Source organism: Pristiophorus japonicus, chromosome 5 (genome assembly GCF_044704955.1).
Source record: "Pristiophorus japonicus isolate sPriJap1 chromosome 5, sPriJap1.hap1, whole genome shotgun sequence".
NCBI lineage: Eukaryota > Metazoa > Chordata > Chondrichthyes > Pristiophoridae > Pristiophorus > Pristiophorus japonicus.
Window position 1 is genome coordinate 173227145 of NC_091981.1, and position 23844 is coordinate 173250988.

The following is a 23844-nucleotide window of genomic DNA, read 5'->3' on the forward strand; positions in this document are numbered from 1 at the left end:
TCCCCAATCTCCTCCTCCTCCTCCTCTCCCCCCCCCCCCCCTCCCCAATCTCCTCCTTTCCCCCCCCCCCCTCCGCAATCTCCTCCTCCCCCCCCCTCCCCCTCTCCCCAATCTCCTCCTCTCCCCCTCTCCCCAATCTCCTCCTCTCCCCCCCCTCCCCAATCTCCTCCTCTCCCCCCTCCCCAATCTCCTCCTCTTCCCCCCCCCCCCCTCCCCAATCTCCTTCCCCCCCCCCTCCCTGTCAGAAACACAGACACTGACAGACAGAGAATGAGAGACACTGAGACACACTGAGGGGGGCATCCCACCACGCTGTTGGAGGGCTCCCGGTGCTGCAGTCGGTAAGTAGAAAATGTTTTTTTTATTTGATTTTTTAAAAAAATTATTTCTTATTAATTTTTTTTTGTTTGGTTGATTTATTGATGTATTTATCATTTATTATTGATGATGGCTCTTTATTTGTAAAACTGAAGTGTTTAATGTTTGTAAACTTCCCTTTAAACACCTCCCCCCCACCATTCCCTACGCCTGATTTTCTAAAGTGTAGACAAGGTTTTTTCGAGCATACAAAAATCTTCACTGACTCCATTCTAAGTTAGTTTCACTCACGAAACTTTGAAATCAGGCGTAAGTGGCCGGACACGCCCCCTTTTGAAAAAAAAAATTCTGTTCCAAAGTGAAACTGTTCTAACTGACTAGAACTAGAGCAAACTAAATGCCGAGAATTTGAATTTCTAAGATACTCCGTTCTACACCAGTTGCTCCTAAAAATCAGGAGTAAATCATGTGGAAACTTGGGGCCTGTATTTGGAACAGTTTAGAGGATATAATGCCACATGTAATGTAACCAATTCATTTCATTTCATTTTTTTTCAAGGATACCGAGCATAAGTGTCTTCTTCTCTGTGGACGCAAGCTTAACTGTGGACAGCACAAGTGTGAGGAGCCTTGTCACCGTGGAAACTGTCAGAATTGCTGGCAAAGTAGTAAGTAGGAAGTCATAAAAGATAGTTGCAAAATAATTTGATTTGTTGTCCATGAACTCTGTAATAATTTATAAGCTAGAAGATATATATTTAAGTTGCTTATACAATAGCGAGAAAGCAGATGCATGTCCCAAGTACATGATTACATAAATGCAGAGTCGGCCTGCTTGTTTAGGTATTTAATTGTAAAGAAAGAATCCGGAACTTGGATTATCCACTGTGAAAGCTACTTATATTTTTCTACAATATCCAGCCTTTTGCAAAGCAAACCTATGAATCCATTGCAGGATTTTAGAAGATCTTTTTGATTTCATGTGAACTGTTTGCTCTAAGCTTTTAAATCTACCGCACTGCAAAATTTGTAATATTTTCTTATGAATAAGAAGACACAATCCTTCAGTGACCTCATGGCTGAAGGAAATACTATTTGGTTCGGCGAGCTATCTCCAATAAGCCTAAAGTAGAAAACCATCCTTTCAGTTAATCTTTAGCTTATCTATAGTTAGTAAGCTGGGGAAGAGAGTTAATGCTAATGATGTAGTCTGCAGCTGGTCTGAAGACAGAAGAAGCCCTACAGGCAAGTCTAATATTTTCCTTTGTGTGGCCAGGAAAGCTGCTCTGCTCCTCACAAGGAAAGTCGGGGTGCTCCCTACCCTGGACTCCCCCTTCCCACCTGTAAGACCCTCCCAAAATCCACACCCCACCACTTACCTGGAAGCTGGTGGGCGGCCAAGGGAAACCCAACTTTGTCTGCCAGAAACTGCTCTGTACCCTTTTCATGCCCATTCTAGGGAGAATATGGACGGGGCAGCATTTAAATGAGGCTTGATGGTTAAAATTGCCAGGGTTTCCTGCTGCTTCTGCCAGGCAAGAAATCAACTCCCACGTGAAACCTGTTTGGAGTTAAAATCTTCCCAAAATTTCCCCCCACACAGTGCAAGTTATTTTCTTCAAGCTTGTTATACTTATATGTAGACCGTAGGTTTCCAGTGCATGACAATGTAAACTATTGTAAGTTGGACCTCTTACAATTAATTGAACATTTGCTCTTTAGGCTTTGATGAGCTAACATGTCATTGTGGGACATCAGTGATCTATCCTCCAGTACCATGCGGCACCAGACCTCCAGAGTGCAAAAACCCCTGCATCAGGGAACACGAGTGTGATCATCCAGGTAAGTGAGAGCGGTTCCACTCGCCTAAGCATTAAATTAAAGGCATGTTAGTAACAGTAGCAGTAGGAATGTAAATGTGACTGGGAGCTCGGGTGCAGATTTTCTGGTGGGGACCAATCAGGATCACTTCAGGCTTCCAAATGTTGAGCTGAAAGAAATTAGTGGGACAGTGGCAGATGAAACTTGATATGAATAAATATATTTCACCTTGGAAGAAAAATAGGTGACTTAAGTATCCCATGAATGGTGTTAAATAGTTATGGGCTAAGTTTGAAAGATCTCGGGATATTAGTAAACTCAGTTATAACAGGTCTAGCTACTGTAGAACAGCAATCAAAATAAATAGAATTATATAGCTGAAATAGTGAAGTATAAGTCTTAAGTCATAATGAAACCGTACAGTGCTTGCTCAGAACACCTTTTTAATACCGTGTCCAGCTGTGGTCACTGTTGCATGGAAGACATGCAGGCCTGAAGGTGGTGCAGAGAAAAGCTATGAGCGAGACCAATCTATAGAGGCAGCTGATGATTTTTGAAGATGGACTGAGGAGACTTCAACAGCAGTTTGTATTTAATTAGGACCTTTAACATAGCAAAATATTCTCAGGCACTTCACACTTGGCTCAGACCCAAGTGAGAGTATGAGGAGAAATTATAGGAAGTGGCCAAAAGTGCAATCAAAGAGTTGGGTTTAAGGAGGCTTTTAAGGTTTGGGTGGAGGAGAGGAGAGGTAGCAAAGTGGAAGTTTAGAGAGAATGTTCCAGAATGTGGGTCCAAGATAGCTGAAAGCTCTGCCACCAATCGTCGAGTGGAGGGAGAGAGGGAATGCACAGTAATGGTGTAGGTAGAAACATGGGGTTAGAGAATGATGCAAAAAAAGCGACAAGTGAGGCCATGAAAGGATTTGAGAATGAAGATTTATGAAAACTGATGTGCTGAGGAACAGGGTGCCAGTGGAGATCAGCAAGGATAGTGGAGACAATGAGCAGGATATTCTGGGGGATAGGGTGTGGACAATGGTGTTCTGAATGAGTTAAGTTTATGTGTGGTGGATCTTGGGTGCCAGAGAAGGTCTTTGGGAAGGTTCAGTATGGTACGAATAAAAGTTTTGGCAGCAGTTCCATGGAGGATATATAGATGAGGAATAGCTGGGTGCAAGGATGGAGTCTCGGTGTACATCAGAGCTGACTCTGGGTATTGTAGGAGATTGTATACGTGCTGTCTATTAGGGCAGGTAAGACTTAACCAAGAGAGGGTGGTACCACAGAAGTGGACCATGAAGAGATAGTGGAGGAAGATGGTGTGGTCAACAGGATTGAAAGCTGCAGATAGGTTGAGAAGGATGCTGCATTGTGGTCACAGTCACACGCAATATCATTTTTGCATTTGACCAGGGTGCTCTTAGTGCTGTGGGTAGGACAGATGACAGATTGAAGTGATTTGAACAGGAGAGGTCGGCACAGAGTTGGGTGGCACCAACACATTCCATAATCTTAAAAAACTGAGTTTGGAGATACGACTTCACAGCCTTAAAATAAGGTGACCAAGATTGCCACAGAGGATTGCAAGAAAATAAATTGTATAGAAAAGGTTGATCTGGAGCACTGCAAATTAAATTGTGATCATCGAACAAATACTGAAATGCACAAGGTTTTCTTTACATACATTGATCAAAGTGTAGGATTGATTTCTGGGTAAAGTAGTGGAGGTAAAAGCCCTGGAATAATTCAAGAAATATTTGGATGTTGTGATGAGAGGGACTGAGGGCCTGTTTCTGGTGGATGTACTCGAATGTGGTGAAAGGATTCCTTATTTGTATCTTGCAGTTTGAGTTACTTAGCTTATTCTTTTCTCCACATGGTGGTGCTATGTTTCTTCATGATATAAATGTTTCTTGAATAAATTGTTACAAATTGAATATTTACAATTTTCAATTCAGATATTTACATTTATTTTTGACTGACTCACCAGAATGGATATAGTGCTGTATTGTCAGCTGCTGATTTTGATGGTGTTCTACAAAAATAACTGTCTGGCTGCATTTATGTATTTGTCTATCTGCTTAACCGTTGATTTGTACACTGGCTGAAAAATGTGATTTGGCTGGAATTTGTGACCTGGCTGAGGTTTACTTGACTACAGCAAAATTATGAGTGAACTCGTATAGCAGTTGAGTTAAACTTCAGTTTACAACTTACATTTATATAGCACTCCTCATGTAAAAGCACTTGAGAATGTTTTTAAGGGGAAAGAGATGGGCACCAACCAGGAAGTTGAGGAATCGGAGAGCAGGAGGTTGGGGGAAAAGTGGAGGCAAGGTTAGAGAGAGATGTTATCAGAAGCTTTTTGAAGACATGGGGAGATGTGGCAAGTGATTATGGAAGAGTTCCAGAGACCAAGGACATGATCTGTGAAAACATCTGCCTCTGATAGATCAGAGGGGTTGAGGACAAGCAGTCCAAGGAACTGAATTTATTAAACTTTCAGATATGCAGTCCTTTGCGATAATTAGATACCTTGAAGGGGCTAAGCAGCCAATACTGGCCTCCTTCAAATAACTCCCCATCAAGCACTGGAAAAATAGCAACAACAACTTGTATTTATATAGCTCCTTTAGTGTGGTGAAACGTCCCAAGGCACTTCACACGAATATTATGCAATTTAAAAGATTTGACACCAAGCCACAGAAATAGAAATTAGCACAGGTGACCAAAAGCTTGGTCAAAGAGGTATGTTTTAAGGAGTGTCTCGAAGGAGGAAAGAAAGGTAGAGAGGCAGATATGTTTAGGCAGGGAGTTCCAGAGCTTGGGGCCGAGGCAACAGAAGGCGTGGCCACCAATGGTTGAGCGATTACAATCAGGGATACTCGAGCAGAATTAGAGGAGTGCAGAAATCTCGGGGGGGGGGGGAAGCCATGGAGGGATTTGAAAACCAGGATGAGAATTATAATCCCGAGGCGTTGCTTAACCGGGAGCCAATGTAGGTCAGCAAGCACGGGTGATTTTGGAGAGATCTTTTAAGTCTACATTTCCTGCCTTGCTCTAATTGTTATGCTGTGAACTGTTTTTTCACTTCTGTGGTTTTGAATGTTTCTCTTTTTTTTTCTCCATGATATCGCTATCTTTTTTGTCTTTCCCTTGCATCCACCTTTCTGTCAACACAATCTTCTTTCTTACAAAACAGTTAGTGGTTTCATATTTACAGGAATTTATATCTATGTGAACTGGCATTTGAGGAAGAGAAAGGGAAAGATGCCAGTTATAAGAGGGGTTTCACATTCTTGTCTCCTGGATGAATTTCAAAACAACTGCCATGTTTCCCTGATGTAACTTTTCTTCCTACACTCTGCTTATAATCATGCTCAATTTCCTAAAGCTCCCTCTCTGGGCCTTTGCCTCAATTTCCAAGAATCTAGGATTGTGTGATGCTTACCTATCTGTGAAACTGTCTTGCCTTTAAAGTTTTACTTGTGCTGAACTGTAGCTGCTATAGTGAACATCTAGTGCTGTCTTCACTATAAAGTGCAGGAAAGGGAGCAGGAAGTGTGGTCCACGCATTATAATTTGCTGAAAATTTAGAACAAGCAGGTTGTCTTCTCACTTCTGGCACGCCTCCCTTCAGTTCATGTTGCATTTTTCTCTGCTTCCCTTTTTGGTCCCTCCCCCACTAGGTTAGCTGTGCACATTTCTACCCCACCCCTCCCCACTACCTTCGAAGTTCACCCCGGCACCACCCCCACCCCTTGTTCACACTGGCAAGCTGCTGTTAAATCTTCCCCAAATCCTCCAGATCAGAGCCAGTCTTCCAGATTCATAACTTGCCTCTACTCCTGCTCTTATCTGAAGCTGCTGCTTTTCTAGAGTCATGAATTTCTCCCCACCCCCACAAGATTTCCCCAGAGTAGCAGCATCAGTTTGGAATGATGAGTCAGGAAGCAGAGCAAAACTAATTTTCCAAATTCTTGGATAAAAATGCAGCTTTAATTTTCCCTAGAACTCTGCCTGTGGCGCTTTTTTTAAAAAAAAAGAAAAACTTGCATTTATATAGTGCTTTTCAGGACCACCGGACATCTCTCAGTGCTTTGCAACTAATGAAGTGCTTTTTGAAGTGTCGTCACTGTTGAAATGTAGGAAACACTGCAGCCAATTTGCGCATAGCAAGCTCCCACAAATAGCAATGTGATAATGACCAGATAATCTGTTTTTGTTATGTTGATTGAGGGATAAATATTGGCCAGGACACCAGGGAGAACTTTTTCGAAATAGTGCTATGGGATCTTTTACGTCCACCTGAGAGAGTAGACTGGCAGGGTCTAACGTTTAACATGGAGTGTCAGCCTAGATTTTTGTGCTCAAGTCCCTGGAGTGGTACTTGAACCCACAACCCACAACCTTCTGACTCAGAGGTGCGCATGCTACCCACTGAGCACAGCTCTACAAGGTATATGCAGTCTGTTCATAGGCGAAGGCTAGATGAACTAAATGTTCTATTACATACTATTCATTTTATTCACGCTTTCATCTCCTAAATTTGCAGCCTCGGTATGGCAGTCACTGCTTACTGAAGTAAAGCCATAAAGAAAACCTTTCCGAGTATTTATTGTAAAATGTAGTGTACTTTTGAAGTGTAAAAGTATTTTGGACTGTCACTCATGTGCATTTTGTTACATTCCTACAGTGTTCCACAATTGCCACAGTGAGGAGAAATGCCCACCTTGTACCTACCTCACTCAAAAGTGGTGCATGGGGAAACACGAAGTAAGTATCACTGAAGGAAACAAGATTTACTGAGATTTGTGGCTCCCAGTCAGACCATACATTTAAATGAAAACTGCTGAACGCCCATCTATCAAAGGTGGTAAGAGGCAGAAATCTCACCACTTTTTAAAAAGTACTTGGATATGCACTTGAAGTGCCATAACCTATAAGGCTATGGGCCAAGAGCTGGAAAGTGGGATCAGGCTGAATAACTCTTTGTCGGCTGACATGGAACGATGGGCCAAAATGTAAATTTCTATGAATCGATGATCTCTTCCCTGGCTGTTCCTTTAGTGAATCCAGCAGTGACATCAGCTGATCATCTCTTTTGAAAACGTTAATGGCTACTGGCAACCATTTAATATAGACGCAAGGAAAAGTGGAAATCCAGCAGACTGGGAGAACTATAAAAAAAACAAAGGGATACAAACAAGTAATAACAGAATATGAAAAAAAACCTTGTAAAAGATATCAAAGCTAATGAACAGTAAAGGTTATTTATAAATTCAGAGAATTTCAACTAGGTTGATTCCGGAGATGAGGGGGTTGACTTATGAGGAACCCCTTATGTAGGTTGGGCCTCTACTAATGGGAATTCAGAAGAATGAGAGGTGATCTTATCGAAACATCTAAGATTATGAGGGAGCTTGACGAGGTGGATGCAGAGGATATTTCCACTGATCGGGGAGACTAGAACTAGGGGGCATAATCTTAGATTAAGGAGCTACCCATTTAAAACTGAGATGAGGAGGATTTTTTCCTGACAGTTGTAAATCTGTGGAATTTGCTGCCTCAGAGAGCTGTGGAAGCTGGGTTATTGAATAAATTTAAGACCGATATAGACAGTTTCTTATTTGATAAGGGGTCATGGGGAGCGAGCAAGGAAGTGGACCTGAGTCCATGATCGGATCAGCCATGATCGGATCAGCCATGATCGTATTGAATGGCGGAGCAGGCTCGAGGGGCTGTATGGCCTACTCCTGCTCCCATTTCTTATGTTCTTAAATATATCAAGAGATAAAGAGTGGTAAAGGGGAGCATGGGCCCATTAAAGACAAATGTAGGTGATACTATAATGGACACTTGTTGAATGAGTACTTTGTATCTGTTTTTACACTAGAGGAAGAGAACAAAATACCAGTGATTTAAGGGAACATAACAATAAGTCAAGGGAGAAACTTAATGGATTTAATACTAAAAAAATGTAAATGGAGAAAATATTGGGACCTAATCTCCAGGACCTGATGGTTTCCATCCTAGAGCATTAAAAAGAAACAGGTGGGGAAATTGCAGATACATTAATCATAACTTTCCAAAGCTCTCAAGATTCAGGAATTGTACCTTTTTGGATTGGAACATTGCCAATGTCATTCCATTATTTAAGAAAGAGAGAGAGAGAGAAACCAAGAAACTTAGACCTGTCAGTTTAACATCAATTGTGGGGAAGTTACTAGAATCTATCATCAGGAATTGAGAGATTGAGCTCTTAAACAAGTATAAATTGATTTAGGAGAGTCAGTTTTGATTTGTGATGGGTCGGGTGTATGTCTGACTAAAGTAGTTGAATTGTTTGAGGTGGTCAGGGGAGTGGATATTGATGTTGTCTCTGGACTTCCAGAAATTTCACATGGATGTTATTAGCAAAAGATACAAGAAATTGGAGATAACCTTCCTTGTGCCATGGGTTGGTAATTAGTTGTGAGGAAGTAGACAGAGATTATATATAAAGGGAATGTACTGATTGGCAGGATGTGACGAGTGGTGCTTTCCTCAAATACACCAATGACTTTGATAAAGGAATAGAGAGTTGTATATCCAAGTTTGCAGATGACACTAACTTAGGAGTCACAGTAAGATGTGTAGATTGGAGCAGGAAGTTATAAAGGGACGTGAACAGATTAAGTGGCGAAAATTGTGGTAGATGAAATTCAATGTGGGGAAGTGTGAGGTCATTTACTTTGGATCCAAGAAAAACAAATCAAAATATTTTCTTAATAGTGAGAGACGAGGAACTGCAGAGGAACAAAAGATTTGGGTATCCAGGTACACATCACATGCTAAAGCACAGGCACAAAATGTAATCAAAAAGGCTAATGGAATGTTGCAATTTATCTCCAGGGAGCTGGTAAATAAAGGGAGGAAGTGATGCTTCAGTTGTAGAGTCTTGGTCAGTCTACACTGCATGAAATTCAGGGGATATTACCAATGTGCATATTTATTGAAAATAAAATTTGTGGCGCAGCAATAAAGGAAAACCATAAAGACATATATCGGAAAGTATTTGCCATTGATTGCATTTATCTGTAGAACTGCCTTCTGCTTCACACAATTGAATCAGCATGCAGATGTTAAATGCTGGATTGCATTGATATCTTGAGTTGCATTCCATTGCTCCTGAAAAACTAAACAGGGACCGATTACTTGGGTTTGCAATATAATATTACTTTTACTCTTCTTGATTGTATGGTAATGTAAATGGTCCAGATTTTGCGATTAAAAATAACGGTGAGACAATCAGCACTCGCCATTATTAAGGAGTAAATCGGACAGCAACTTCCGACTTCCACACATGTACAGTTAAAGGCAGAAATCTAGAGCTTGCTGTCAGAGTTGCCCTGCTCTTCCAGGAGCTGCAGTAAACCAGAACATCGCCAAGAGATTCGACATTAAAATACATGTACGGGCATGAAATTGCGGTACTTACCCATTAAACATGTCAGAAAAAGTTGAGGCTGGGGCATTCAGATATAAGTGAATTTTTAACAGCGTGATGAGTCTCAATTACTGCCAAACAACCGTTCTGGCCATGAAAATTAAATTTTACAAGTATGAAGTCTCATTCTTTTGGAATTTAATTATTGCTGGAGATTTTTTTTTTTTATTACATTTTTTTTTTTAAGTACTTTTCTCTTTTTATCTCTTAATCCCATCTTTTTCCCCCTCTATTTTGCTTTCTATACATGATTTTACGTTGAATTCAGTGTTCTAATTTATGCTTCCTGGTATAGTCTCTGTGTCTCAGTGAGGATTCTTCAGTCTGATTGGCTGAAGAGACATGCTGTTGCTTGCTCTGCTCACAGATGCCACAGATTCCCTGTAGAGGGCACCACGCTGAAAAGAATTAAGAACACAAGAACATAAACATAAGAAATAAGAGGAGGAGTAGGCCATTTGACCCTTCGAGCCTGCTCCGCTATTTAATAAGATCATGGCTGATCTGATCATGGACTCCGCTCCGCTTCCCTACCCGTTCCCCATAACCCTTTATTCCCTTATCGCTCAAAAATCTGTCCATCTCCACCTTAAATATATTCAATGACCCAGCCTCCACAGCTCTCTGGGGCAGAGAATTCCACAGATTTACAACCCTTTGAGAGAAGAAAGTCCCCCTCAGCTCAGTTTAAATGGGCGGCCCCTTATTTTAAGACTATGCCCCCTAGTTTAAGTTTTCCCCTATGAGTGGAAACACCCTCTCTGCATCCACCTTGTCGAGCTCCCTCATTATCTTATATGTTTCGATAAGATCACCTCTCTTTCCTCTGAACTCCAATGAGTATAGGCCCAACCGACTCAACCTATCATAAGTCAACCTCCTCATCTCCAGAATCAACCTAGTGAACTTTCTCTGAACAGCCTCCAATGCAAATATATCCTTCCTTAAATACGGAGACCAAAACTGTACACAGTACTCCAGGTGTGGCCTCACCAATACCCTGTACAGTGGTAACAGGACTTCTTTTATACTCTATCCCCCTTGCAATAAAGATTAACATTCCATTTGCCTTCCTGATTATTCTCTGTACCTGCATACTAACTTTTTGTGTTTCGTGCACAAGGACCCTCAGGTCCTTCTGTACTGCAGCACTTTGCAATTGTTCTTTATTTAAATTATGATTTGCTTTTCTATTTTTTCTGCCAAAGTGGATAACCTCATATTTTTCCACATTGTACTGCATCTGCCAATTTTTTGCCCACTCACGTAGCCTGTCTATAACGCTTTGCAGATTTTTTGGGTCCTCATAATTTGCTTTCCCACCCATTTTTTTTTTATCAGCAAACTTGGCTACATTACACTCGGTCCCTTCATCCAAATTATTAATATAGATTGTAAATAGTTGAGGCCGCAGCACTGATCCCTGCGGCACCCCACTAGTTACTGTTTGCCAACTGGCATATGACCCATTTATCCTGACTCTGTTTTCTGTTAGTTCTCTATCCATGCTAATATATTACCCCAAGCCCGTGAGCTTTTATCGTGTGCAGTAACATTTTATGAGGCATCTTAATCGAATGCCTTCTGGAAATCCAAATATTCCACATCCACTGGTTCCCCCTTATGCACCCTGCTCGTTACATCCTCAAAGAACTCCAGCAAATTTGTCAAACATGACTTCCCTTTCATAATTTGCTACAAGAGGCCTGTCAGCGAGCAGTGCGGGGAGAGGCAGGAGTTTGGCAGGTGAGCGGCCTACAAGAGGCTCTTCAGCGAGCAGTCTGGGGAGAGGCGGGAGTTTGGGAGGCGAGCGGCCTACAAGAGGCTCTTCAGCGAGCAGTCTGGGGAGCGTCGAGAGGTGGGAGTTCGGGAGGCGAGCGACCTACAAGAGGCTCTTCAGCGAGCAGTACGGGGAGAGGGGGGAGTTCAGGAGGCGAGCGGCCTACAAGAGGCCCATCAGCGAGCAGTCCGGGGAGCGTCGAGAGGTGGGAGTTCAGGAGGTGAGCGGCCTACAAGAGGGATGTCAGCGAGTAGTCCGGGGAGAGGCGGGAGTTTGGGAGGCGAGCGGCCTACAAGAGGCCCGTCAGCGAGCAGTCTGGGGAGTTCGGAGAGGCAAGACTTCGAGCAGCAAGCGGCCTATAAAGGCCCAGCAGTCGGGGAGCAGCGGCAGTTCGGAGAGGCCAGTTGGTGCAGCTGCAGCAGGATGAGAAGGCAAAAAAGTAGAAAGAAATCGAAAGGTAATGTCACAGCCAAGGGGGTAAGTGATTGGCTGGTAATTGGTGAGTAGTTTTTCTTTTTCTTTTATCAGTAAGTAACCTTTAGCATTGTTGTTGCCAAATTAAGTTAATCTAAGGGTTAAGTCATGGCAGGAGAGCTCGGACACGTGTTATGCTCCTCCTGTAATATGTGGGAAGTCAGGGTCGCTTCCTGACGACAACGTGCACGGGAAGTGCATCCGCCTGCAGCACCTGACAGACCGCGTTGCGGCACTGGAGCTGCAGGTGGATTTACTCTGGAGCATCCACGATGCTGAGGATGACGGGAATAGCACGTTTAGCGAGTTGGTCTTACCACAGGTAAAGGGTACACAGCCAGATAGGGAATGGAAGACCAACAGGAAGAGCAGTGCAGGGGTCCCCTGCGGTCATCCCCCTGCAAAACAGATGCACTGCTTTGGGTACTGTTGAGGGGGATGACTCATCAGGGGAGAGTAGCAGCAGCCAAGTTCAAGGCACTGTGGGTGCCTTTGCTGCACAGGAGGGCAGGAAAAAGTGGGAGAGCTATAGTGACAGGGGATTCAATTGTAACTAGAGTAGATATGCGTTTCTGCGGCCGCAACCAAGACTACAGGATGGTATGTTGCCTCCCTGGTGCAAGGATCAAGGATGTCTCGGAGCGGGTGCAGGACATTCTGAAAAGGGAGGGTGTACAGCCAGTTGTCGTGGTGCATATAGGTATCAACGATATAGGTTTTAACAAAAAGCAGGATGAGGTCCTACGAGACGAATTGAGGGAGCTCGGAGCTAAATTTAAAAAGTAGGACCTCAAAAGTAGTAATCTCAGGATTGCTACCAGTGCCACGTGCTAGTCAGAGTAGGAATCGCAGGATAGCTCAGATGAATACGTGGCTTGAGGGGTGTTGCAGAAGGGAGGGATTCAAATTCTTGGGACATTGGAAACGGTTCTGGGGGAGGAGGGACCAGTACAAACTGGATGGTCTGCATCTGGGCAGGACCGGAACCAATGCCCTAGGTGGAGTGTTTGCTAGTGCTGTTGGGGAGGAGTTAAACTAATATGGCAGCCGGATAGAAATCTATGCAGGGAGACAGGGAAATAAAATGGAGGCAGAAGCAAAAGAGCGAAAGGAGATTAGTAAAAGTGGAGGGCAGAGAAACCCAAGGCAAAAAACAAAAAGGGCCACATTATAGCAAAATTCTAAAGGGGCAAAGGGTGTTTAAAAAGACAAACCTGGAGGCTCTCCTTCAATGCGAGGAGTATTCGGAATAAGGTGGACGAATTAACTGCGCAGATAGCAGTTAACTGATATGATGTAATTGGCATCACGAAGACATGGTTCCAGGATGACCAAGGCTGGGAACTCAACATCCAGGGGTATTCAACATTTAGGAAGGATAGACAGAAAGGAAAAGAAGGTGGGATGGCGTTGCTGGTTAAAGAGGAAATTAATGCAATAGTAAGGAAGGACATTAGCCTGGATGATGTGGAATCAGTGTGGGCGGAGCTGCGGAATACCAAAGGGCAGAAAACGCTAGTGGGAGTTGCGTACAGCCCACCAAACAGTAGTAGTGAGGTTGGGGACCGCATCAAACAAGAAATAAGGGATGTGGAATAAAGGTACAGCAGTTATCATGGGCGACTTTAATCTACATATTGATTGGGCTAACCAAACTGGTAGCAATGCGGTGGAGGAGGATTTCCTGGAGTGTATTAGGGATGGTTTTCTAGACCAATATGTCACGGAACTAACTAGAGAGCTGGCCATCCGAGACTGGGTGATGTGTAATCAGAAGGGACTAATTAGCAATCTTGTTGTGCGAGGCCCCTTGAGGAAGAGTGACACAGTTAATTCGGAAATTAGGGTCCTGAACTTAAGGAAAGGTAACTTCGATGGTATGAGACGTGAATTGGCTAGAATAGACTGGCTAATGCTACTTAAAGGGTTGACGGTGGATAGGCAATGGCAAACATTTAAAGATCACATGGATGAACTTCAACAATTGTACATCCCTGTCTGGAGTAAAAATAATGGGGAAGGTGGTTCAACCGTGGCTAACAAGGGAAATTAAGGATAGTGTTAAATCCAAGGAAGAGGCATATAAATTGGCCAGAAAAAGCAGCAAACCTGAGGACTGGGAGAAATTTAGAATTCAGCAGAGGAGGATTAAGAATTAAATTTATAGGGGGAAAATAGAGTACGAGAGGAAGCTTGCCGGAGACATAAAAACTGACTGCAAAAGCTTCTATAGATATGTGAAGAGAAAAAGATTAGTTAAGACAAACATAGGTCCCTTGCAGTCGGATTCAGGTGAATTTATAATGGGGAGCAAAGAAATGGCAGACCAATTGAACAAATACTTTGGTTCTGTCTTCACGAAGGAAGTCACAAATAACCTTCCGGATGTACTAGGGGACCGAGGGTCTCGTGAGAAGGAGGAACTGAAGGATATCCTTATTAGGTGGGAAATTGTGTTCGGGAAATTGATGGGATTGAAGGCTGATAAATCCCGGGGGCCTGATAGTCTGCATCCCAGAGTACTTAAGGAAGTGGCTCTAGAAATAGTGGATGCATTGGTGATCATTTTCCAACAGTCTATCGACTCTGGATCTGTTCCGATGGACTGGAGGGTAGCTAATGTGACACCACTTTTTTTTTTAAACGGGTAATTATAGACCGGTTAGCCTGACATCAATCGTGGGGAAAATGTTGGAATCAATTATTAAGGATGAAATAGCAGCGCATTTGGAAAGCAGTGACCGGATTGGTCCAAGTCAGCATGGATTTATGAAAGGGAAATCATGCTTGATGAATCTTCTGGAATTTTTTGAGGATGTAACTAGCAGAGTGGACAAGGGAGAACCAGTGGATGTGGTGTATTTGGACTTTTAAAAGGCTTTTGACAAGGTCCCACACAAGAGATTGATGTGCAAAATGGTATTGAGCGTAATGTATTGACGTGGATAGAGAACTGGTTGGCAGACAGGAAGCAGAGAGTCGGGATAAACGGGTCCTTTTCAGAATGGCAGACAGTGACTAGTGGGGTGCCGCAGGGCTCAGAGCTGGGACCCCAGCTCTTTACAATATACATTAATGATTTAGATGAAGGAATTGAGTGTAATATCTCCCAAGTTTGCAGGTGATACTAAACTGGGTGGCGGTGTGAGCTGTGAGGAGGACGCCAAGAGGCTGCAAGGTGACTTGGACAGATTAGGTGAATGGGAAAATGCATGGCAGATGCAGTATAATGTGGATAAATGTGAGGTTATCCACTTTGGTGGCAAAAACACGAAGGCAGAATATTATCTGAATGGCAGCAGATTAGGAAAAGGGGAGGTGTAACGAGACCTGGGTGTCATGGTTCATCTGTCATTGAAAGTTGGCATGCAGTACAGCAGGCGGTGAAGAAGGCAAATGGTATGTTGGCCTTCATAGCTCGGGGATTTGAGTATAGGAGCATGGAGGTCTTACTGTAGTTGTACAGGGCCTTGGTGAGACCTCACCTGGAATATTGTGTTCAGTTTTGGTCTCCTAATCTGAGGAAGGACGTTCTTGCTATTGAGCGAGTGCAGCGAATATTCACCAGACTGATTCCAGCGATGGCTGGACTGATATGAGGAGAGACTGGATCAACTGGGCCTTTATACACTGGAGTTTAGAAGGATGAGAGGGGATCTCATAGAAATGTATAAGATTCTGACGGGACTGGACAGGTTAGATGCGGGAAGAATGTTCCCGATGTTGGGGCAGTCCAGAACCAGGGGACATAGCTTTAGGATAAGGGGTAAGCCATTTAGGACTGAGATGAGGAGAAACTTCTTCACTGAGTTGTTAACCTGTGGAATTCCTTACTGTAGAGAGTTGTTGATGCCAGTTCATTGGATATATTCAAGCGGGAATTAGATATGGCCCTTACGGCTAAAGGAATCAAGAGGTATGGAGAGGTACTGAGGGAATGATCAGCCATGATCTTATTGAATGGTGGTGCAGGCTCGAAGGGCCGAATGGCTTACTCCTGCACCTATTTTCTATGTTTCTATAAAACCATGCTGACTCTGCTTGATTGAATTATGCTGTTCCAAATGTCTTGCTACTACTTCCTTAATAATGGACTCCAGCATTTTCCCAACGTTGGAATCTCTCGTAACCATAAGTTGCTGTGCAAAAGCCGACAAAAAGATTGGGCAGCTATCAACGTAATGAACAGCAAGTGCCGTTCTTTTGCCGCTAACTGCAAAATCCGGGCCCATATATTAGAACTGTTGCATTTTTAATAAGCCAAGTTCACTATAAGGAGGTTCAAATGTATTTTTTTATGGAGAGTAATAGCCAGAATGTTAGGATCGTTAATCATGGGTTATTACTGGACATGTTGAGACAGTGCATAAGATCAAAGTCTCTTCCTGTGCCGTGTTGTAAGTAAGGCTAGAGAGAGACCCTGCAATAACAAAAAAATAACTTGCAAAGTTCTTTTTAGAGGAGTAACTACTGTTAAGAAATTTGAGACATTTAATGTAAAGATTAGTTTGCGGCTGGGAATTGTTTTCACACAAATGCAGGTGTTGTTTCATCTCCATTGACAGGAATTTTGTCAAAATGATGTCGGACATTACAACCTGTTTTGGAAACCTTCAACTATTTATTGTAGGTATCTCTTTACCAGTGGCTTGAAGCTCTGCTTTGCTGCTTCCACAACTTGTGGTTTTGAAACCATAAATCAATCACGCCGTCCTTTTCGTTAATGGCAAATTGTGCAGTTTAGAAGCCTACATGTGGTTGATAGAGCAGCTGTCGCATGCAGTGGATCTGACGGATTCAATACAGTGCTTTTTTTTTCCAGATGCGGAACAATATTCCTTGTCACCTTACTGGCATTTCTTGTGGGCTCGCCTGTAGCAAACTCTTGCCTTGTGGAATGCACAAATGTAAGAAGATTTGTCACAAAGGTGACTGTGTCACTGAGGAGCAATGTAAACAGCTGTGTACCGCTCCACGACCTGACTGTAATCATCCATGTTCGTCTCCATGCCACTCAGGTTCGCCTTGTCCGAAGACCCCATGCCATGCGGAGGTACAATTATAATGGACTGTTACTGTACAGAAAATCAAATAAGCCTCATAAAAGAAATAATTTGCATTTACATTTACTTAACCTCTTATGACATCCCAAAGCACCTTGAGGCCACTGAGTTACTTTTTTGAAATGCAACCAAATGTATGCACAACACCGTCTCAAAAACAGCAAATGAATGAGTGACCAGTTACTATCTCTTTTTGGTGGTTGTGTTTGAGTCAGGAATTTTGGCCAGGGCACTGGGAGAACTTGTGTGCTTTTCTTTGAGTATTGACACAGGATGTTTTGCATCAACTTGAGTAGGCAGATGTGGCCTTGGTTTAACATCTCATTCTAACGATGGTGCAAAGCAACATTCCCTCAGTATCTCCCTGACTTATTTATTAAGATGTCAACCTACAGGCCTGTACATTTTTTTTAAAGTAATGCAAATACGTACGAGTGTTATGAAAACGAAGATTGAAAAAAGTTACATCAGTTAACTCCAGCATTACATTGACAGCTCTGCTTTAAACACAGGGAAAAGGTGTCACAGAAAAACTAGTTTTACACACGCAATAATCAAATTACTATGGAATTGGCCCTGCACTTTACATTTTTAAAATCATTGATACACTAAGAATTTGATGATCTGGCTTTTGATAAAGATGCAAGTGTACAAATTAGCCACATTAGGCTAATGTTAACAATTACAGCTGTTGTGTTGCAGGTGATATTACATTGCAGCTGTCAGCGCAGGAAAGAGATCATGATCTGCAGTGAGGCTTCCAGCAATTACCAGAGGTTTGTATTGCTTCCAGTTGCAGCTGGTGCTCCAGTGTGAAACTTGTATTTCAGGCATGCTACAAAAATAGTTGTATATCAGGCATGCAATTTGATTAATTGATGAGTAACTGGCAATAATAGTGATTTAAAATTTTTCTTGGGGGGGGGGGGGGGGGTGCGGACAAAGCAGAGGAAAACATTTTAATAAAGTTCAGAATTAGACCAAAAAAATTTGAAACCATACTAAGGTAGAAATTATCCAAAAATGTTGCATTGTGCTAAATTTGTGAAACTAGTTATTTGATCATTGCACTCACAAGCACAATGTGGTTGGATGAAGATCCTTCAGTCCAGTTGATTCAACGTTACCGACTTCCCATTACATCAGCTATCTGTTCCTAAAATTATACCAGTGTTCTCACTTCAACCACCTTTCCTGTAATCCCATATAGCTGTCTGACCCTCCAAGTATAGAAGTACTTCTAACTTTGGACTAAATTGACACTTCTCAAGCCTGAACCTGTTGCCCTGGCGTATCTGAAAGTATTTTGGGTTTACATTCTGTATCTTGCCAAGTGTCGTAAAGCTCGAGGGAGCCTTTAATCAATTTCTGTAAGGTTTTTGACCTCGTGCTAGTGCAGCCACCATGAAGTTGAGAGCTGAGAGTATGTGGCCAAATCCTAGTCAGGAATGTGTACTGCAACTCCAAAATCAGTGTACGGATAGATGGGAGACTCGCTGACCCACCTCCCCGTAAATATCAGGGCCAGAGTGTCTTGAAATTATTGATTGGAAAATTCAAAGGACATCTGTTTCAATTGTTGACTAGTATCGGTAACTGGGGGTCCTGGTGGATGCCAGCTTCAGCCTGGACATCGTCCTTTAGGACTATTGAGGGACAAAGGGAACTTTGCAAAGTCCAAATGTAGATTAACCTTGCAGTATACAAAATATGTCCAAACAATACTCCTTCATGGTTCATAACTCCTGTGCATTGAAAGGGTTTCCTCCAGCTCGTGTGTCAGATCCAGGACCAAGCTGTGAGTTGTATTTGCGGCAAAGGTGGGGCGTGACTGCAGGGAGAAGAGAATGCTGCCATACACAGACCTGCAACTGAGTACCCTGGAAAGGGAGTCGGCCTCATGGTGGGATCTTCTTTGTCAAAGACCTTCACATGACGATCTTGATTAAGGCCTTGCTAATGAGTAAGCCCAGTGGACTTGGATGTTCAGGACATCACTGTGGCTGGTATGCTAGAAGTTAGAACCCATGTAGGTTCTTCCACCATGCTGGAGGTAAGTATCAATCACAGCTGATAAGCTAACTCTGAGACTTGGAACAACAGCTGCTGAAAGGCATTACCTGGGGGTGAGAATATATGCTTATGTAGCTGGGGTTTGATGCCTACCATGATTAGATAACATGGATAAATGGCTACTGCCAAATGACTAGTGGAGCCACCATTCATTGGTACCGATACTAATCAACAATTAGAACAGATGTCCTTTGAATTTTCCAATCAATAACTTCAAAACCGCTACTTTAGCCATATAAAGCCACATTATCGGACTTGAAGGCACCCACCATCATATACACCATTGATGAGAACGCCATTAAAATAGTATCATCTGCAAAAAGAAGTGCCACAATGTTTATGGAAGATGGTAGTAATGCACTCTTGTTTTATAGTGAGTTGTGGTGCTCAACATGCCTCTCATTGAGGAGCAGATTCTGCTGCCCAACTTGCAAGAGTTCAACCTGCTCTTGTCAGTTGTCTTGCGATAAACTAATGACTCTTTTGAGGGGGGAGGGGGAAGAAAGTAGGCAGGATATAGCTGATTCCAAGATAACAACTCGTGATGGAAGTTTAGAACCAAGTTGACCCTTTATTGCAGCTTTGGTAATCCAATACCTGAGTCAGGCATGTCTGCAGTATTCCAGGGAACTGTTCATCAACCAGCCAGTCTGGCTCACTAATGAAACTTGGAGGCTGAGGCGGGGTTGCTTACCACCTAGCTCTAGATCATACTGCAGGCCATATATTCCTAATCGATCGGGTAGTCTTTGATGAATATACAATGAGAAACTTCCTAGTGATCTGCTCCTGTAATGCTTTGAAATGCAAGATAATAGCAGTGGCGTAATTATTTCACCAGAGTGAAGTTGAGCATGTTTCCTCTGGCTTGTGGGTTTTTGTCAATAACTTTTTAACATGGAGAGATATCAAGTTGTCTGGTTTTACTATTCTTTGCTTGTACTCTCTGTAGGATAACTGCTATTTCCATGGCCAGTAAACTCTCTGACATGCACCTTGGAGACTCAGTGGAAATCAGTAGACTCATTTCTAAGAAAGAAATGAAACAGACAAGGTAAATCATTCTTGGAACACATCTGTAGGTGGTTTTAGAACATTAGATTACATTGAGTATTTTTAATCAACAGTAGTAATTTTCCAAACTGAAAATGTAAAAAATAAATTGCAAAAGAATATCTAAAAGCGCCAGGAGCTGAAAGTTTGAGGAATTGTAGGCTTGTATTACCAAAGTGAGCAGGATGTATTTTTGTGTTACTTTCAACATTGTTTAAAAGGTTTCGATGGTATTTAGGACTAATTATAATGAATCCTACTGCTCAGAAATGTGAGTACATTTTGGAAATTTGTAAAGGCTGTTCAATGTTTAAAGTAAGTGTAAGTACTGGTATTAAATTGCTGCTTTTCCATGCAGATTGGAGTGTGATCAAGAATGTGCAACAATGGAGAGAAACAGGTGGGTTGTGCAAAAGTGCAATGCTGTGGATTCAGACTCATTCATGGGAAATTTTAACTTATGCTCTGGTGCTCTCACAAAACAAGTGTACATTCCCTTTTGGCTTGATATAAGACTGCTTAACCCTGATTTGGCTTTATAGATTTTCAGATCATGTCCGAATATTGAAAGAAGAAACACCATTATTACAGTAATAAATCTACTCAAAAACTAGGAGTAGCTTTATTGTTCTACTAAAATACTGTGTAGCTATGTTTGCCAACCCTCAAAAGGGTTGCTCATTCATTGGAGAGGGTACATAAAAGAGCAAGAAGTGTAAAAGGGGATGAGCTATGAGGGAAGCTTAGGGAAGCTTAAGTTCCAAAGTCTAGCGAGAAGAAGGGCAAAGGAGAGGAACTTTATTGTTATATAAATTATTAAATTGCTTGGATAACATGAACCCAATATATTACTTTTTAGGTCAGTCAGGCCAAGAGGACAGGAACTTTAATTAGTGAAAAGTAAATTTAAACTGGTATTTAAAAATAATAATCTTAAGAGTGGTGAACATTTGAAATGATCCACCAGATAAGGTAGCTGAGTCAAACATGTCAGGGGAGATCAAGATGCACTTGGATACCAGGCTGTCTGAGTTGAAATATTTGGCAAGGTGCACCTCATGGAGCAAATGGCCTTTTCTTATGCTTGATTTTTTTTCTCTGATGTTCTTAAACATCATAAAGTAAACGTTTTATCTGTGCACTTTCATGCCTTTTTCCTTTCCTTCTTTACTCAGTTCTATATTCCATCAATTGTGTCCTAAGTCTAACCATGATTTGGCACTAATTAGTACACAAATGGATCTATTAATACTCATATATTCTGTTTTTTTCAAGTGCTATGTTTCATTACAAATATAGGACTAGCTTAGTCTCATTGCGCTCTGTGGGTGTGAAATCAGTTGAATGATTGTCCTTGTAATAATTGCCTGCTTTATGATCAAAAATATATTTAGCTTCATTAATAAAATAGTCCTTTTTTAATTTAATTTGTGGAGATGGTATATAAAGCAAGGATAGACGCACTTGTAGGATATAAGCTGCAACAATTATTTCATATTGTGTGTGTGCACCTTGAGGATTGAGCAATGTCAACATCTACAGTTTGCAAGTCATCAATAAAAATGTTTTAAAGATTGTAAGAACAGTGCTCTGAATAACGATGAGGCTATCCACACTCACCGTTATTTATGGACAAACTGGATAGCACAGGCGCAGTTAAATGTGAAAATCCAGAAATTGCTGTCCGAGATGCGTTGCCCCTCCATAAGCTGTGCGAAAATGGCATCTCGTCATCTGGCTCCTCATTCAAAGGTATTGAACGGTGTAAAGTTCCTGTACTGATGTATCTCCACAATAAGTTGGGACTTGTCCATTCCAGTCTAAGTATCCTTTTAATTGTGTGGTAAATGTTAATTATTGCCAAACAACTTCTCTGGCACTGAAAAATAACTTTTAGTGTGGAGTCGCATTCCTTCAGCTTTTAATTGTTGGAGAGTTTTTTAAAATGTAAATTGTCTTTTACTTTTTCTTTGTCTCTTTTATCGCTCTTTTAATCTCATCTTTTCTTCCCTCATTATTTCCCTTTCTGTACCTAAATTGACATTGAATTCACTATTCTAACTTGCACTTCCTGGTTCAGAGTCTTTTCTGCTCATTAGCGATTCTTCAGTCACATTGATTAAGGAAACAAGCAGTTGCTTGCCCTGTAAGGCCACTGATGTATGGTTGACCGCAACTTGCCTTGTAAAACCCCACAAAGTCTATATTCAAGAGCACAGAAAGTCGCTATGTTCAAGTGCAAGTTTAACAAAAGGCTGGCGCTGTCTGTTCACTGCTCACAGCAGAATCTGGCCTGTAGTCTCTTTCCAGCCAACTTTCTTTCCTGACCCCTATGCGAATGGTTCCCTTTCCTTAAAGAAAAAAGCCATCATCAATCCCCTCCTCAAAAACCCGCACTCGATTTTTCAGCACCCTATCACCAACCTTCCTTTCTTCTTAAGTCCTTGAACATGTTGTGGTCCCCAACTCCATGTTTGAATCTCTGGAATCGTGTTTCTACCTCTGCCACAGCATTGAAACGGCCTCAGTCAAGATCACAAATGACATCCTGTGTGACTGTTGCACTATCCTTCCCCATCCTTCTCAACTTTTCTGCAGCCCTTGACAAGATTGACCATACCGCCCTCCTCCAAAGCCTCTCCTCCATTGCCCTTGTTTGGTTCCACTCGTGCCTATCGAATCGCAATTAGCACATCTCCAGCATTGGATTCTCTTCCCGCCCCTGCAGCGTTATCTCTGGAGTTTGCCATCGATCTATTCTTGGCCCTCTCATTGCCCCTCAGTGACATTATCTGAAGACATGGCATCAGGTTTCACATGTATGCTGACGACACTCAGGTCTGACTTTCCACCATCTCTCAAACCCTCCACTGCCTCTATGTTGAGAGCCTGCTTGTCTGACATTCAGCCTTGGATGAGCCACAGTGACTTCCAGTTAAACCTTCGGTAAACCGAAGCCATCATCTTCAGACTTCGCCACTAACTCTGAACCCTTGCCACCAATTCCATTGTGCTTTCTGGCCACTGAAATCGACTGTTCGCAACCTCGGTGTCCTATTTGACCCCAAGCTGAGCTTCCAACCCAATATCCTCTAAATTACACAGACTGACTACTTCCAACTCCATAAAATTACCTGTCTCCGCCACTGCCTCACCCCATCTGCTGCTGGAACTTTCATTCATGCTTTTGTCACATCCAAACTACTATTCCAATACTCTCCTAGCCAGCCTCCCATCCTCCACCCTCCATAAACATCAACTCATCCAAAACTCTGCTGCCTGTATCCTAACTTGTACCAAGTTCCGCTCATCCATCAGCCATGTCCTTGCTGATCTGTATCAAGCATCAGCATTGGCTTAGTGGTAGCGCACACTCCTCTAGGCCAAAAGTTTTATAGGTTCACCTTAAGACGTCCTAAAGCACTTCACAACCAATGAAGTACATCACTGTTATAATATAGGAAACTCAGCAGACAATTTACACACAGTAAGCTGCCACAAACAGCAATGAAATAAATGATCGGGTCATCTGTTTTCGGTGTTGGATGAGGGATAAATATTGGCTTGGACACCGGGAGAACTCTCCTGCTCTTGTCTGAATAGTGACATGGGATCTTTTATGTCCACCTGAGAGGGCAGATTGGACCTCGGTTTAACGTCTTATCCAAAGGCCAAAGGTGGCACCTCTGACAATGCAGCAATCCCGCAACACTACACTGGAGTGTCGGCCTAGATTTTTGTGCTCAAGTCTCGAGTGGGATTTGAATCCAC

General features: G+C 42.4%; 1 protein-coding gene across 3 annotated transcripts in view; it reads left to right on the forward strand.

Moving 5' to 3' along the window:
- nfx1 (nuclear transcription factor, X-box binding 1) overlaps positions 1-23844 on the forward strand; it is an 85300-nt gene that overhangs the window by 51666 nt on the left and 9790 nt on the right. For 2 of the 3 annotated variants that reach the window (XM_070881093.1, XM_070881094.1), the window contains exons 13-19: positions 878-986; positions 2041-2160; positions 6838-6917; positions 16707-16937; positions 17650-17723; positions 19973-20074; positions 20432-20473. In XM_070881093.1, coding sequence (XP_070737194.1) covers positions 878-986; positions 2041-2160; positions 6838-6917; positions 16707-16937; positions 17650-17723; positions 19973-20074; positions 20432-20473 — 758 coding nt within the window. The remainder of the gene's footprint in view (positions 1-877; positions 987-2040; positions 2161-6837; positions 6918-16706; positions 16938-17649; positions 17724-19972; positions 20075-20431; positions 20474-23844) is intronic. The other variant, XM_070881095.1, reaches the window with a different exon arrangement.